At 32.6% G+C, this 15,770-nt stretch overlaps 1 protein-coding gene across 1 annotated transcript; it reads right to left on the bottom strand.

Annotated features, from left to right (window-relative positions):
* Positions 1 to 540: 540 nt before the first annotated feature.
* CMQ_2690 (ankyrin unc44) lies at positions 541 to 1,074 on the bottom strand (the record flags this gene model as incomplete). Its single annotated transcript, XM_014316768.1, has 1 exon — positions 541 to 1,074. One exon carries the CDS (start codon positions 1,072 to 1,074, stop codon positions 541 to 543), a length of 534 nt encoding a protein of 177 aa, XP_014172243.1.
* Positions 1,075 to 15,770: the final 14,696 nt, after the last annotated feature.

The following is a 15,770-nucleotide window of genomic DNA, read 5'->3' as shown; positions in this document are numbered from 1 at the left end:
CTTGACGATCCACTGTGACAGCCTGTGACAAATCCCAGCACGAGTAAGCAACGATAGTAAAGGACGCTTTCTTTTTCTGCAGTCGTGGAAGTGAAGATCTAAGAAGTATCTGACAGCTTAAAAGCATTTGGAGGGCGAGAAGAGGGAGGGCTGGTCTCGTAGAAGTTCAAAGGGAGGACGTCTGCCGCGTAATAAGAGGTTGCCACGTAATGTAAACGGTCATTATACAGATGAGACAAGGCCATAGCAGAGAAATCTAGCAGTGACTCAGAAGGTGCTTTATAAAGCACTCATGCCATGTGCACCAGCCGGGGCGGTTTTCATTAACAGGTAACACTCAACTGCTAAAAGCATAAACTAGGCTGCCTGACGTGGCTGAACAAGACGCTAAAATGAAATCTTTACTATTACAAAAACTGCAAACCTGAGAGATGCAATGCCTCCAGAAACAGCTAAAGGTGCTCTGCCCGGCAGCAGAAGAAATGAACGTGGGGGCATGTCGATTATCGTTGAAAGCATACCAATGTGGTCATAGCCTTATTATGGTGCCAACCGAGGAGGACGGAGTTTATTATCATCTTCCTCCCGCACGATACGCAGGCCAATAGTGCCCGCACCCCCCTGTCCTCTTTTTGGGTCTCCGGGCGGAGATAGTTTATTTTTCCGCGTCTGAGATTGGGCCTGTTGCTGTCGGCGTTTCTCTACTTCGTTTATCAAGCCTTTTAGATACACTTCGGCTTGGACGGATGCGCTGTAGGCGACGGGAGTCCAGCACCAAACATTTTCGTGGGTAGCATCAGCGCCAGCGGCAAGAAGTGTGCGGAGTACAAGAAGATGGCCACCGCTGCTCGCAAAATGTAGGGCTGTGTTGCCCTCCTGGTCCTCGCGGCGGACGGCTTCTCGAGCCCCTCCAGGTACGTACGTCAGTAAGATCTGGACCACCGTATCGTGACCGCCGCGGCTGGCTTCCATGATGGCATCACGGCCGTGAATATCACGGCACAATATCCAGCTCGCATCAACCTGACACAGGTAGTGCACGGTCTCGATAAGGCCACCACGAGCCGCCAACATTAACGCTGTCTCGTGGCTTTCGTTCAAGGCTGGTCCCCCCTTTTCATGACCAAGTTCGATGAGGAGCTGACAGATGGAGAGGTGGCCCAAGCTCGCTGCAAGGTGCAAGTTTGAGTTCGACAGACCGACATCGCTTATATCGGGGTTGTAAAGCAGCTGGGGGTGTGATTTCAAAATGCGTTTCGTTAAGGAGAGGTCGTTAGCGTGAATCGCACGGCGTAGACGAATAGAGGCGTCGATCCTAACAAGCATCACATCGAATCAGCCATGGCGGCGAGTAAATAGTTATCAAACTTAGGCTGCTCTGCAAAAGCCAAAGCATTCGCGTAAGTTCGAATCTTACATTTCACCAGATCAAGGCTTAAGGAGAAGGTAGAAATATTAGTTTAGTTGACTAAAAACAAATTGGCGTGTTAAGTTCTCCGTACTCCATACTCCGTAACTTATTTATTATCACTTTGTTTAGGCCCTAATTCCAAGGTTTTTAGTACGCCTTTTAGTACAGTACACGGCGGAGCCATGCTTAACCGATACCTAAAGCGACTAGCAAACTGCATATAAATCAATATACCGTTTATGCAAACTGCATTTCGTACCTAGTTACGTAAGGTATACTTAGAAAATAAGGGGTAGTACGGAGGTCCCTACCAAAAGTTCTTTCTCACCGCTTTGGCAAAATAAGAAGGTGGGTATAGTGCTAGTAATGTATTGCTACTGTATTTACTACAGCAGTGTTAGCGTATTTCTATGTGCTAAGCGCCCTGTAAAAATATTAGTAATTGAGTTATATTAGCGATAATATCCACTAAGCTCTAGCGTATCATCGCTAATAGCTTTCTCCGTATGATTTACACTCTGCACTATGTATTGCCGCAGTTATAGAAAAGCGGTGAGAACGAACTTTTGGTAGGGACCTCCGTATATAGAGTATTAAGTACTTTATGCAAATTTAGTATTATTATATATAAGCAAGTAAAAAAATAGATAAAGATAAAAAGATAATCGAATATGCTATGGCTTCTACTCCGTGCACCACTAGTCTGTACGCGCAGTCTTTGCGCGAATACTAGTGTAAGACGCGTACGGTAAATAAGTTGTTATAGTTTAATAAACTTTAATCGTCTCTTTGCTACTATTAAGGTAGTGTTGCTATTACTTAAAGAAGTCTATAATTGCTAGTAGCTTTGTACTATAATTTAGCTTTAGTCTTTATAGTTTTCTTAACTAAAAGGCAATTAAGTGCTAGGCTCTTTCTTTATCTTATTAAAAGATAATCCTGCTAATAGCTACCTTTAAGGCATTAGTCTCTATGCGTATTACCCGTTCTAGGTTAAAATGGCGTAGTAGAGTTGCTTTTATAAATGCCCTTTTTAGCATTATAAAGGCTACGCGCTCTTTGCTCTCTAGCTATACTAGTCTTAGCTTTTTACTATTTTTGCTACCTTATAGCAGCCTTAATAAAGAAGATAAATTGTCTAAGTAAGCTTTAATAAAGCAATAATAAAAGTTGTAGAATCTAAGAAAGACCTATACCTTTCTAAATATTTATAGCGTTAGCTATTCTATAATTACGCGTACTCTGCGTAAGTCTATTATAAACTCTTTGCTTTTAATAACAAACCCTAGGAATTTAACTTCTTATTAGTAAAACAAGCATTTGTTGCTGTTAATAAATAACTAGGCTTGCTAAAGACGCTTAAAGACCTAGTTTAAGTGCTCTATATGCTTTTTTTTATTATATAAGAATATAAAGATATTATCTAAGTAGGCAATATAGATTATATCTACTAGACTATATAGCGCTTAGCTAATATAGTGCTAGAAGGTTGTTAGGGCGTTAGTTAGCTTAAAAGGTAAGACTAGGTATTTAAAAAGACTATATCTAGTCTAAAAAGCTATCTTTTATTTATCTTCTTCTTTAATCCTTAAGTAGTAATACGCCTCCTTAATATTAAAAATTAATATTACCTTTATTCTTATTACATAGTCTATAATCTTAAAGATTAGGGGTAGTAGGTATTAGTTCTTTACTATAATCTTATTTAACTCTTTATAGTTAACGTATAAGCGTAAGCTTCTATCCTTCTTAGGTATAAAAAGAATAGGTGCGCTTATAAAGCTTTTTAATAAGTAAATTTATTATATTACTAAGTTATTATCTAAGTACTAGCGTAGCTCTTTTAATTCTTTTTATAACAAAAGATATATTATCCTATATAGTAGTTAACCGCTAGGTAGAAGATTAATTATATAGTTAGCAGCCTTATATAGTAGTAAGACCTTAGCGTTAAATAAATTTAATACGCTACTATACTTACGCGCTAAATGCGCAAGTAGTACGCCTATGCCTCTTAGATAACCTTTTACTTCTAGGTTGCCTAGCAAGATTATATATACCTATACGCGCTCTCTACGCGCTATAGTAAGGAAGATTCCTTATAGTATAAGTTGTATAGTATTTATATATGCTTTAAACTACTAGCAGTAGTTTACTAGCTTTAAGTAAACTTTCTTACTCTAAAAGGTTATTATTAATAGTAATATAATTAGGCCTCAATACCTAGTAAGTTTAATAACTCTTATATAAACTTATATAATCTTATAGGTATACTTATAAGAGTCTTTTATACGCAAAAGCACCTTCTACGCTTTTGCTACGCTTATAATGCTTTTGTTATACGCTTTAAGGGTTAGTACTAACATCTTTATAAATTTTAGTCCTTATAGTCTTATAAATTTATAGTTAATAATATTAAGACTTATATAAGTATTCTATATAATACATACTTTTATAGTTATTAGTTTAAGAAGAGAATCTTGAATAAAAAAAGAATCAGTAATCTTAATTATCTTTAGTAACGCTTAAAGGTCTTAGTTTGTCTTAGGCATCTTTAGTTTTTTACCTTCTTAGCATTCTTTTTAGTTAGCTAAACTAAATTTACTAATATAGTCTTTTACTTTTTTAAGCAGTTTTAAGCAAAGTAACCTTTACTTTTATAGATAAAGCACTTTATACGCTTACTATTTATATAGGTAAGGATCTTTTAGTAGCTCTTAGTAGCTATAGTAGCTAGTCTACCTCTTCTTTTACCTTAGCCTTTACCTTTAACACTACTATAATAGTTACTATAATTATTTTTTTAAGTAGTATTATTTTAATAGCTACCCTTATAGCCGTTTTAACTCTTTTATACCTTTTTACTATATATACTATTATTATTTTATTTTAACTAAGCCTTTAGCTTCTTTAAGCTTTAAAACGTTATTACTTTAACTACTAGCTTTGCTTTAGTCTATAGTATTTTATTCAATTTTAAAAGATCTTCCTTTAATTTTAAAAGTAGCTTAAAGAATAGCAACTATGCTTATTTCTCTTTTAATTTAATAAGTAATTAGTTTCTAAAGAAGGTAAAGTAGTTATTAATGTCTTAAACAGTTTGCCCTAGTCTTTAGTAAGCCTTACTAATTTTATTAGTAATAATAAAAGCTATATTATAAAGATTAGCTATAAAGGTTAAGGTTTAAGCCTTAAATGCATCTTAGTTACTTTAAGCCTTTACTACTACTATGTTTATTATACTTTATAAGTACGTTTCCTATATAGTATAGCATAACTACTTTATATACTTAAGCATATAATTGATCTAGTAACTAGCGCTTTTAAACTTATTAAAAGCTAGATAAAAGTATTGCTTCCTAGCCTATAGCTAGATAGCGCGCTTTTAAAAGCTGCTAAATATCTTAAAGGGCAGTTTAATGCCGCTTTTTAAGATAATATCTTAACTATAAAGGCTATCTTTGTTAAAGTTCTTGCTATAAGTGCACTTACCCTTTACTTAGGTTACTCTTAATCCAAAAGCTATTACTATAAGTCTACTATTTACTACTTTAAGCGCTCCGCTTTACGTAGTCAATTATTTTTAGCAATAAAGTCTGCTACTATCTAGTCTATAGTAAGCTTAATAGTCTGCTCTAAGAAGCCTTTACCCGCATTATCGTTATCTAGTTACTTATAATCCTTTTTTAAGAGATTAAAGTCTTTATTCTCTACTTCTTTAACAATAAGGTTAAGAGGGTTCTCGACTATTGCCCTAAAGCTACTCTCTCCTTGCGCACTACATGCGTACAACGTTTGCTTTATAGTCTTTTAAGGTGCTATTACTCCTTCTACCTTTTAACTTAAGTAGCTTAATAGTAAAAGAATTAAGAATTGTTAAAGGTATACTTAGGTAGGCTAGGTAAGTTAAGCAGGCAAAGAGGTATCTTCTTGATAAGAGGAAGCAGCCGTATATTCAATAGCTAATTCTTGCCTCTTACACTCTAAGGGAGTACAAGAGGCGCTCTTTATCGTAGGCGCACCTTTAGCGCACTAAGTGCGCAAGGCAAGCGCGACCCTGTTTCTACTTAGCCTGTGCGCTAGCACGTGCTGTGGCCTGTGCGCAGACTGCGCCACGCAGACTGCGCCACAAGTACCGCTTCTAGTCTACGATGTGCATTTAATACGCTGTGCGCATACTGCGTATAGCTTGCGTGTGGCCTGCGTTGGTCCTCTTCCTAGGGCGGCGTAACACTTTTTATAAAAGCGTAGTTTTTTTCTTATTATTATTATAGCATTATTTCTTTATAAGCTTACTAGCTTATATATTAATAACTATAATTACTTACTTTTAGTTATTGTATTTTTTCTTTACCTTTAGCTTTAAAACTAATACCTTTTATAAGTATTAGTAATTTTTATTATTATACTAAAAGACTTACTAATAGTTTTATTTTAATACTACTTTACTAAGTAGTTATTAAGCTTTTACTAGTACCTTTAAGTAATCTTACTTACTTAGTTAAAAGTATTACTAATGTTTTATTATAAGTAATTTTATTTTTACTAGTATACTATTAATAACTTACTACTTTACTAAAGCATCTAGCTTTCTTTATAAATATAGTATATTTAAAATTCTAAGTTTAAGTATTCTTAATAAATAAATATAATAAAGTATATTTATATAAAGTATATAACTAAAAGCTTACTAATATAAAAGTAGTTATAATGCTTTTATTAATTAGCTACTAGTTTAGCAGTTAGCTAACTACTTACTTAAATAATCTTTGTATTTTTTAACGTATTACTATATATATTAGTATTATAAGCATTCTTTATTATTACTAACTACTTCTTTATCTTAGTAGTAATAACATTATTTTTTAGCTTTTTAATACTATATTATAGTAGCTTATTATTATGGTATTAATTGCTAGGTAGTAGCTTTATAGCCTTTATAGCTATAATATTAGTTAGTACTTTTAGTATTTATATAATATAAGTATATTTATTACTTTATAGCTATTATTTAACTAGCAAAGTATTATTAAGCAGCATATATACTAGTCTTTATTTAATTTAATAAATAAAGTTAAGGTACTTATAAACGCTATACGCAAGTATAATAAGTATTGCTTAAGGTATACAATTTATAGCAAAATACAAGGTAAAATAAAAGGTATAAAGAGAGTAAAAGTAAGACTTTATCTTACTTCTTTTAAATTTATTACTAGTAAGCGCTTATAAAATATATATATGCTATAATAGTAGTCTAGCGTAAAAGAACGCTTTAAGGCGCTTAGCAAAGCTTGCTAATCGTTATTTTGCTTATTCGCTATAGGTCGCCGAATCCGGCTTAGCGCCCTTAGCAGGGCTCGGCGATACTTTTTCCTAATACTAGGTAAGACTTGCTAAACGCCTTACTCCGGCCTTGCTAAGCCTTGCGCGGCCTATATATACTTTATTCTATAAGCCTACTTAAATTATTACTAATTTGTGCTAGCATCTTATACTTTAGTTAATCCCTTTATAATACTTTACTTAAAGGTTATTATAATAAATATAAAAAAGCTTATCTTATAGTGCTTTATTTTTTAAAATAACTAAATGCTTTTTAAAGAATAAGGTGCTATTTTTATTAAAAGAGTACTCTTTATAAGCGCTGCCTTATTACTAGACTTTAGTAATAATATTATAAAGCGCCTTATTTAAAACCTATAAAGGTATAATAATATAAAAAAGGTTTATACTTAAGGTGCTTAGCTATAAGGATTCTTTTTAAAAATCTTTTATATTACTAGCGCTAGTATAGTTAGCGCAAGCTATAAAAGATTGCTAGGCTTATTACTTTTTTACTTCTTACTGCTTAAGTTAGTCTTTTAAGGCTTGCTACGCTTCTTCTTAATAACTATATTAATAGTTGTTAGCTAATCTTAGATTACTTACTTAGCTTGTTTAACTATATTATGCACAACCTTGTATCTTTTAAAGACGAAGTGTAGTGTAGCAATCTAGGCCTATGCGGTTAGTAATAGTTTTATAATAAGGTTTAGTTTCTTTTATAACGTAGGTAGAATGTTTAAGTCTAGTATAGTCTTAGCTATATAATTAAGATAATAAAAGAGGCTGTTAGCTAGGTTTAAGACTTTTAGCTAGTATTTTATAGTAAAGTTAAATGCTAATAAATAATATACCTATCTAGTAAGCTAACTATTAAGGTTCTTTATAGGTAATTTTGATACTTTTATTAATGCCTAGTAATCCATTAATACTAAAAATAGCTTTAGCATGCTTATTAAATAGTGCTTTAAATACTTTAAACTCTTTATAATAGCTAAAAGCTTCTACTAACTTATAGCCTATTAAGTCTTTATATTAGTTAGCTTATAAGACTAGTAAGCTATAAGGTTCTATTAGCTATTAACTATCTAAGTAAAAATCTTAAAGATAGTAAACTTAGATGCGTTTGTTTTTACGTAAGTAGCCTAACTTAGGTCTTAGTAACAAAGTATAGTAGCTAACTAAAATATATCTTTTAGATACTTAAACGTTTAATCTTATTTCTTACCTTAGTTAAATAGGCTAAACTTTCTTTTATTAGTGCCGCCTTTAAGTAAGCTAGTAAGGTAATAATATAAAAATACTTCTTAATAAAATAGTAGTAGAAGTTAGCAAAACTAAGGACAACTTATACATCTTAGTAAGAACTTAGCGTAAGCTATTCTTTAATTAAGTAGACCTAGTCTAAGTGTATACTAATGCCTTTTATACTAATTATATATTCTAAGAAATTAACCTAAGTTTTAAAAAACTTATACTTCTTAAGATTGATAAAAAGCTAGGCTGCTTAAAGGCGCTTATATACCTAGTAAAGGTACTACTAATACTCCTTCTTAAAGTTAAAGTAAATTAGTATATTATTAAGCTAAATAACGTAGTAAATATCTAAAAGATTAAAGAAGGCCTTATAAATATATACTTAAAACGTTACTAGCGCGTTAGTTAACTTAAATAGTATAACTATATATTTAAAATAGCTATACTAAGTGTAAAAAGTAGTCTTTTACTAGTTAGTCTCTTTAATATAAATATAGTAGTATACGTCCTTAAGATCTATCTTTAAATACATTATAGTGCCTATAAGCTAGTCTATTAGTTCTTACGCATTACCTAGTTAAGGCTTTAGTAGTTAATATAAAGCTATAGTATTTTATCTTTCTTAAGAATAAATAAGATTAACGCGTTAGCTAAGCTAGTAAAGTGCTAGATACGTCTATTACATAAGTTTTCCTTAATATATTTCTATAACTTATAAAGCTAAGTTGTTAAAAGAGAATAAATAAGCTTATAAAAGGGCTGCCTATCTAGTATAAGATTAATAGTATATTCTATACTTTATAGTAGTAGTAAGGATTTTATAGCTGCTAAGGATATAATGTATATAAAATTTATAAAGTAAGCTAAGAGTAGTAAGGTATCTTAGTTTATAGCATTCTCTTTATTAAAAGAGTTTACTATATATTCTTTTAGTAAGTAGATATTTATAACTTAGATTATAGGGATGCTAAGGCTAAGGTGTACTAGTAATATATAGGTTATAAATAACTATTCTTTATATATAGCGTCTTTTATTAATTATTTAAAAGTTACCTTTTAAATCTAACTAAACTTTTAAGAAAAGTTAATAGTATTAATATAAATATTAAATAGTACTATCTTACTAAAAGAAAGTAAAATTAGTACTACTAACTTACTATATTTAATAGTATAGTATAAAATTATAATAGTATATAATTTTCCTTTAGCGTTAACTAGCGTTAAAGAGTATTAATATACCTTATAAACGTAAATATATTCTTTACTTATACCTTTTAGATTTAGTTTATAAAACTATATATTTTTTAGTTATAACTTATAGGCTAGTTTTTAACTAATAACTAAGATAGTAGCGGCTATATTTAGCTAGGCTAGTACTAGTACTTATTCTTTACTAGTAAGGCTATTTAAATAAGCTTTAGTAATAATAAAGTAATTAATAAGTATTATAGCCTTTTTTATATCTCTTTTACTTCTTTAACGTAGTAAAAGAGGTAAAAAAGTCTTTCTTTACTATAAAACGTTTTTTAAATTAAAAAAGAGTTTCTTTATATATACCTTTATTAATATCTCTTATACTAGTACTATAGCCTTAAGTCTTTTTAAGTAGTTATAACTAATATACCCTTACTTACTATAATAGTAGCATTTAATAGTCTAGCTTATTATAGTTTTACCTTATAATATTTAGTTTTACTATAGCTTTACTTTATTTTATAGTATAGTAAAGTTTACTATTAGCTAAAATGTATTATTTAGCTATACTTATTATTACTTAAAGTGTTACCTTTTTAGTTACAATTCTAACACTTAATTAGTAGTTTATTTTTAAATATAAAGGCTACTTAACTAGAGTCTTTATATATATATAGCAATTATATATATATATTATAGCTTAATATTATAAGTTAAGATTTCTTTATAAAGTTTAAAGATAAGTTAATAATAATATATAAGGGGCTAGTGTGCAATGCGTAGTTATAAAGGCTTAACTAGTTTATACTATTATATTAAGACTTTAACTTAACAAACTATAAGGGACTAGTAGGCGAAGGCCTGCTAGTTAATTTATACGTAGCTAGAAGATGCAGTATAGCGCAACCCTAGTAGGGCGTAGCGCAGCTTAGTAGCTATGCTAGTCCCGTGCAACACGTTAAGATAGTTTGTTAAGTCTAACGCTTAGTAAGCGACTAGTTGCCGAACCGGTGCGTAGGGTTACGTGTGTAGAATACCCTTACACTATCCCCTCCCTCCCTAGGTAACGCCCTTATTAGCTTAGAGGTGCACACGCGGTAGCTACTTGCTTGTTAAAAAACCTCTTGTATACGTAGGAAAAAGAGTTAAGTGCTTTAGGTTATTAGCTGTTGCCGAGCGGTCGCGGACCGCTCGCTAGTGCGACTGCATTCGGGTGACGTAGAAGCGCACACGTACTGCTTAGTCTATAGCGGCAGTAGACGCCGGATCCTGCTTAATGCAAGGGTTGTCTGGTTTGTAGGAGCTCTCTAGGGGGCGTGCGGCTTAGATCCTAGTCGGGGAACGCTTAGGTTGCCGCCGATAGGTATTAAGAGGAGGCTAGCCTTAGACACTAGAGGCACTAAGGTGCAGTGCGCGCTAACTGAAAACGGCGGCGTAGGGCTTATAACTTTTAACTACTAGCAAGGTAAGATAAAGGCAATAGCGGCCGTTTGTTACCTGCCGATTATAAAACTATCGCCTACTAGATAGTAGAGGCGGTTTGCTGCTAAAACGTCCCTTTATTTAATTTTAAACGTTTTTTACCTTGCTGTTAAAGCAAGGTTAAGTAAGTTTTTAAGATGTATTTAAGCGTTTAATAACGCGGCTTCTTTGTTGCTTAAGGGTATTAAAAAGCAAGTGCATCCTATATTTTTTAAACGATTTTATTTATACTTTATAAGACTACTTTTACTTCTTTAGTCCCTTTTAACCTACTAGCGTAGTAGGTTAGTATAATAGTTTACGTCTTTATATAATAGCTAGCTAATAATTACTTATAAGTAATATTAAACTAAAGCTATTCTTAAGTCTTTATAGACTTTCTTATAAAGGCAGATCTTATAAAACGCTCTCCCTAGGCATATGCACTATCTCTTAAGAGCGTACGTCTTTACTAGCATAGCGTTTACTATATAATAGCTAACCTTATAGTAGGCCTTATACTTAAATTGCGTTTTTAAAGCTTACCTAGACGTCTACTACAAATTCCAATACATAGCAACGCCTAAAAACCTAGGGCGCTACGCTAGCTATATAGCTAACAACGCGTTCTACTTGCCTATAAGTGCTCTCTTTGTGTATGCTAGTAGCTAGACACTAACTAATAGCTCTTTAAAAAGATTAAGGGCCTTGCTTGCTACCTTTAGAAGTTTCTAGCTAGCATAAACAAGTTGCTACTTTAGCAAATAACGGCTAACAACGTTGTTATAGCGCCGGGCGATTGCGTAGCAATCGCTTAGCAGGTAATAGCGTTAATAGTAGTAGCTAAAAAGCTTAGCCGCACCCTAGAAGAAGACAAGCTAAAGCTCTTAGCGACTAACTAGCGCTCTTAGCGCAAGCGGTTTAAGATAGCATAATAAGCTACCTTGCGCCTTAGCGTTCTTTACTAGTACTAGCAGAAGCTAGAGCTAACCTTAACGCCTGCCTAGCGGGCGGCAAAGGTTGCTCGGCTCCTGCCGCTAACGTCCCTAGACATAAGCACGCCGTCGTAAGCGTAAACCTAAGTTGCTACTGCCCTTAAAGCAATGGCACGTCTCCTTGTCCCTATTAGCAAGTTATCGCTAACTTGTCGCCTAGGCCAATCCTTGTTTTATTATGCTTACCCTAGCCTAGCGCGCAGCGGCTGTTTAAGCTAGACGTAATAGCATGTTACACTATATAGTAGAAGCGAAGGATCTACCTAAGCAGATTGCGTAGACTATAGCAGCCCTAGTCGAACTAGCCTAGGCTAACTAGGCTATAGTCTTTCCCTAGCTATTACCCCTAGCAATGCTTAGTAAGCGATAAGCCTATAGCTAGTTGTTAACCTTAGCTAAGCGTTAATAAGGCGCTAAGACTATTCTTAGTGCTATAGCTAATAATAGTAAGGTAGTTGCAGTAGCTAGTAGTAGTAGTGCGGTAGCGTCTAGTAAAAGAGCGCTAGTAAGCAGCTAGTTAGTAGCTAGTAAGAACTATATACTAGTTAGTAAAGGCTTACCTAGTAGCAAAGAGAAGGATAAAAGGGTTAAAAGAACATTCTTAAAGAAGAAGGATAGCAATAAGTAGCTAGTAGCTAAGCAATAGCTCTTTAATAGTATATTTTAGGTTTATAGCTTTAAGGAGCGCCCTTAAAGCTAGAATAAGTAGTTTATAGTATATAATTACATAAGAAATAGCTAAAGTAGTTAATTAATAATTAGTTAGTATATAGCTAGCTATTGCCTTATAGTCTTCCTATTTTTTATAAGTGCGTTTTGTAGTCTTTTAATAAGACTACAACTTATAGCTAGCGTACGCTAGGTGCTCTTTTAGTTCCTAGGTATTATACTTAGCTAGCTAGCCTTTTTATTTTACTAAGAACTAGGTTTATAAACCTTTACTAAGGTAAGTAATAATGTCTTTAACCTTATACTCCTCTTAGTCTTTTACTATTTCTAGGAACAAAAGCTCTTTCTTATCTTTTACTATAGCGGTTTATAGCTTAAGGCAAGAGACGTAAAACACGTTATATTAACGTGCATACTATAATAGTAAGGCGACCTAATACGTAACTAGGCCTAGCTTCTTTATAATATAGACGCGTAAGAAGGTTAGGTTTAACTTCTTTAAGCTAGCTAGGTTTAGGTGCTTTGTTAATAAACCTACAAATTTACCTTTAACAAAGTCTTTATATAAGCATTGCTTATTATAGCCCTTCTCTTATTAGCAAATCGCTTTTTCCTATAATACTTCTAGCTTTTGCTAAATAGCCTATAGCTAACTAACACGCTCTTGCACGCCCTTTACCGCAGCCTTAGTAAAAGGGAAGTTGTCTATAAAATAAGGGTAATATACATACAACGTATAAAATAAGAAGGTCTTTATTATAGCATAGCAAGCGTTGTTATACGCAAACTCTGCTATACTTAACACCTATGTTTACTAGTGTTGCAAACGACCGTAGAACGTTTGTAGGAAGCGCTCTAAGGTCTAGTTAAGGATCTTAGTGCTACTATCTATTTATAGGTAGTATGCCGTTAACATTATTAGCTAAACCCCTCGAAGTTGCATTAGTTCTTGCTAAAATTAGCTAGTAAATAGGCTGTCCTTATTACTAACGATTACTTCTAGGATATTAAACTTAGTCTTTATATAGTTATAGATAAGTTAAGCAACCTTAGCAGCTATAACCGTTTTTTAGGTAAGGATAAACATGCTATGCTTAATATAGCAATTAACTACTACTAAGATAGCGTTATATAGACGGCCGTCTAAGCCTAGGCTTAACCTAAGACTAGTTATAAAATCTATACTAATATGCTAGAATGGCTAAATAAGCATAGGTAAGGACTAGAGGTATTTATACAGCTTATGCCGTAAAACCTTATTGCTTATGTATAACGAATAGTTAGCAACAAACGTATAAACGTTAGTAGCTATGTTTAGCTAGTAGTACTTCTTAGTAATAAGTTCTATAGTCTTATAGACTCTTATATAGTTTGCTATAAAGGAGTTATAGTATAGACTAATTAGCCTTGCTTATAGCTTGTCCGCTAATAAGACGATAATGCAATCCTTATAGAATAAGGTGTTCCCTTTCTACAAATAATAAGTATTATTCCCTTAGCTTTATCTAGCCTTTATAAACAAGTTATCTAGTAATTAGTCTTAGCCTTAAGCGTTATAAATAGTATTATATAGTTTAAGATAGCACTAAGGTTATAACAGCCGTTCTTAGCTAGTAGCAACCTACGCCTTCTATACTATTAATAATAAAGCTTTTAGCATAAAAAGCCTTAACAACTAGTTTATAATCTATAGCTTGCTAAGAAGCAAAAAGAGCACATTATTATATATAATATTACCTTTTATATAGTCTAGTTAGCAAGACAGACTATCTGCTAGGTTAATAGACCCTAAGTAGTGCTTAATCTTAAAGTTAAACGCTAAGAAGTAAAATACCTATTAAGCAATTTAGTTCTAAAGATTCTTTACTAATGCCTTAACAACGCCTTTTAGCGCCTAGTAGTTAGTTAAGACTATAAATAAGTCCTTTAAACCTTCTAAATAGTAACGCTAGTGCTCTAAGCTTTTAATAATAGCTAAGAGCTCTTACTATTTTACTCTTTACTGCATCTTATAGGCTGTTAGCTTACGTAAATAGTAAGCAACTAGTTACTACTTACTATCTATAAGCTAAGAGATAATGCTAGAGATAGCATAGCCTAACGCATCTGTTTCTACCCGCGTAGGCTTTATATTATTATAATAGCAAAGAATTATTACTATTATAAATACTATCTTTAGCAATTTAAAAGCAACCTTTACCTCTTTAGTTAATACAAACAGTTGTATAGCAACGGCTTTACGCTTACGCAGCAAGCTAAAGCCTATTTTTATTAACTCTATTAAAGCTTGTATAATATAAGAGTAGTAGGAAATAAAGCGTCTATAGAAGTTTGCAAACTTTAAGAAGAATTGCACGTCCTATACACACTTAAGAGCCTTTTATTTAGTAATAGCTTTAACCTACTTAAGGTCTATAGCTAGCCCCTTTATAGTAACAACAAACCTTAAGAAATTAATTTCCTCTTTAAAGAATTTATACTTCTTAAGATTTAAATATAGCTACGTAGCCTCTAGCCGCTTAAAAACCAATTAAAGGTGCTTCTTATACTCCTCTTTAGTTTAAAAGTAGATTAAGATATTATCTAAGTATACTTTATAGACTATACCTACTAGCCTTACTAGTGCATAGTAAATATATGCTTAAAATATAGCCGGCGCGTTAGTTAGTCTAAAGGGCATAATATAAAACTTAAAGAGCTTATATTTCGTTTAAAAAGCAGTCTTCTACTAATTAAAGGCCTTAACCTAGATCTTATAGTACGCTTCCTTTATGTCTACCTTAGAGAACACCTTTATGCCGTTTAAGCGATTTAATAGCTTACTAATTAATAAAAAAGGGTAGTAGTCCTTCTTAGTTACCTAATTTAAACCTTAGTAGTTAACGCATATACGCAAAGTACTATCCTTTTTTAAGATAAAGATTACTAGGTCTCTAGCTAAACTATTACTATAAGCAATCCGCTTATTTGCTAACAACTTGTTAATAAAGCAGCAAAGCTCCTCTTACTAAGCAAGAGATAGCAAGTATAAAGGGCTATATAGTACCTTTATACTATCTTCCAGCTTAATTAAGTGTTTTGCATCCGCTAATAAGGGTAGTTTCTTTGCCTTATTAATATTAAACACTTTAGCAAACAGTTGTATATAAAACGGCGGTCGCTAGCTAGAGTCTAGTAAAGCTAGATTATTATCTATAGTAAGAATATCTAGTTTATAAAGACTTAAATCTAACTACGTTAAGCAGATAGTAAACAACTCCTTGCCGTTACATAAGCGTTAGCTTATTCGCTTAAAGGTCTTAAAAACTATAATAGTAAAGGACTAAGCCTATTAGATAGTGTTAATAATAACGCCTAGAAACCTTAGTCCCTTATAACTTAAAATAATATCTTTACAGTTAGCGCTTACTTAGTAAACAGCTATAAAGACCTATATTAACGTGTAAAAGACTTTATTCTTT

This window comes from Grosmannia clavigera (genome assembly GCF_000143105.1).
Source record: "Grosmannia clavigera kw1407 unplaced genomic scaffold GCSC_144, whole genome shotgun sequence".
Lineage (NCBI taxonomy): Eukaryota > Fungi > Ascomycota > Sordariomycetes > Ophiostomatales > Ophiostomataceae > Leptographium > Leptographium clavigerum.
Note: the sequence above shows the minus strand (reverse complement) of the source record. Positions and strands in the feature narration are given on the sequence as shown.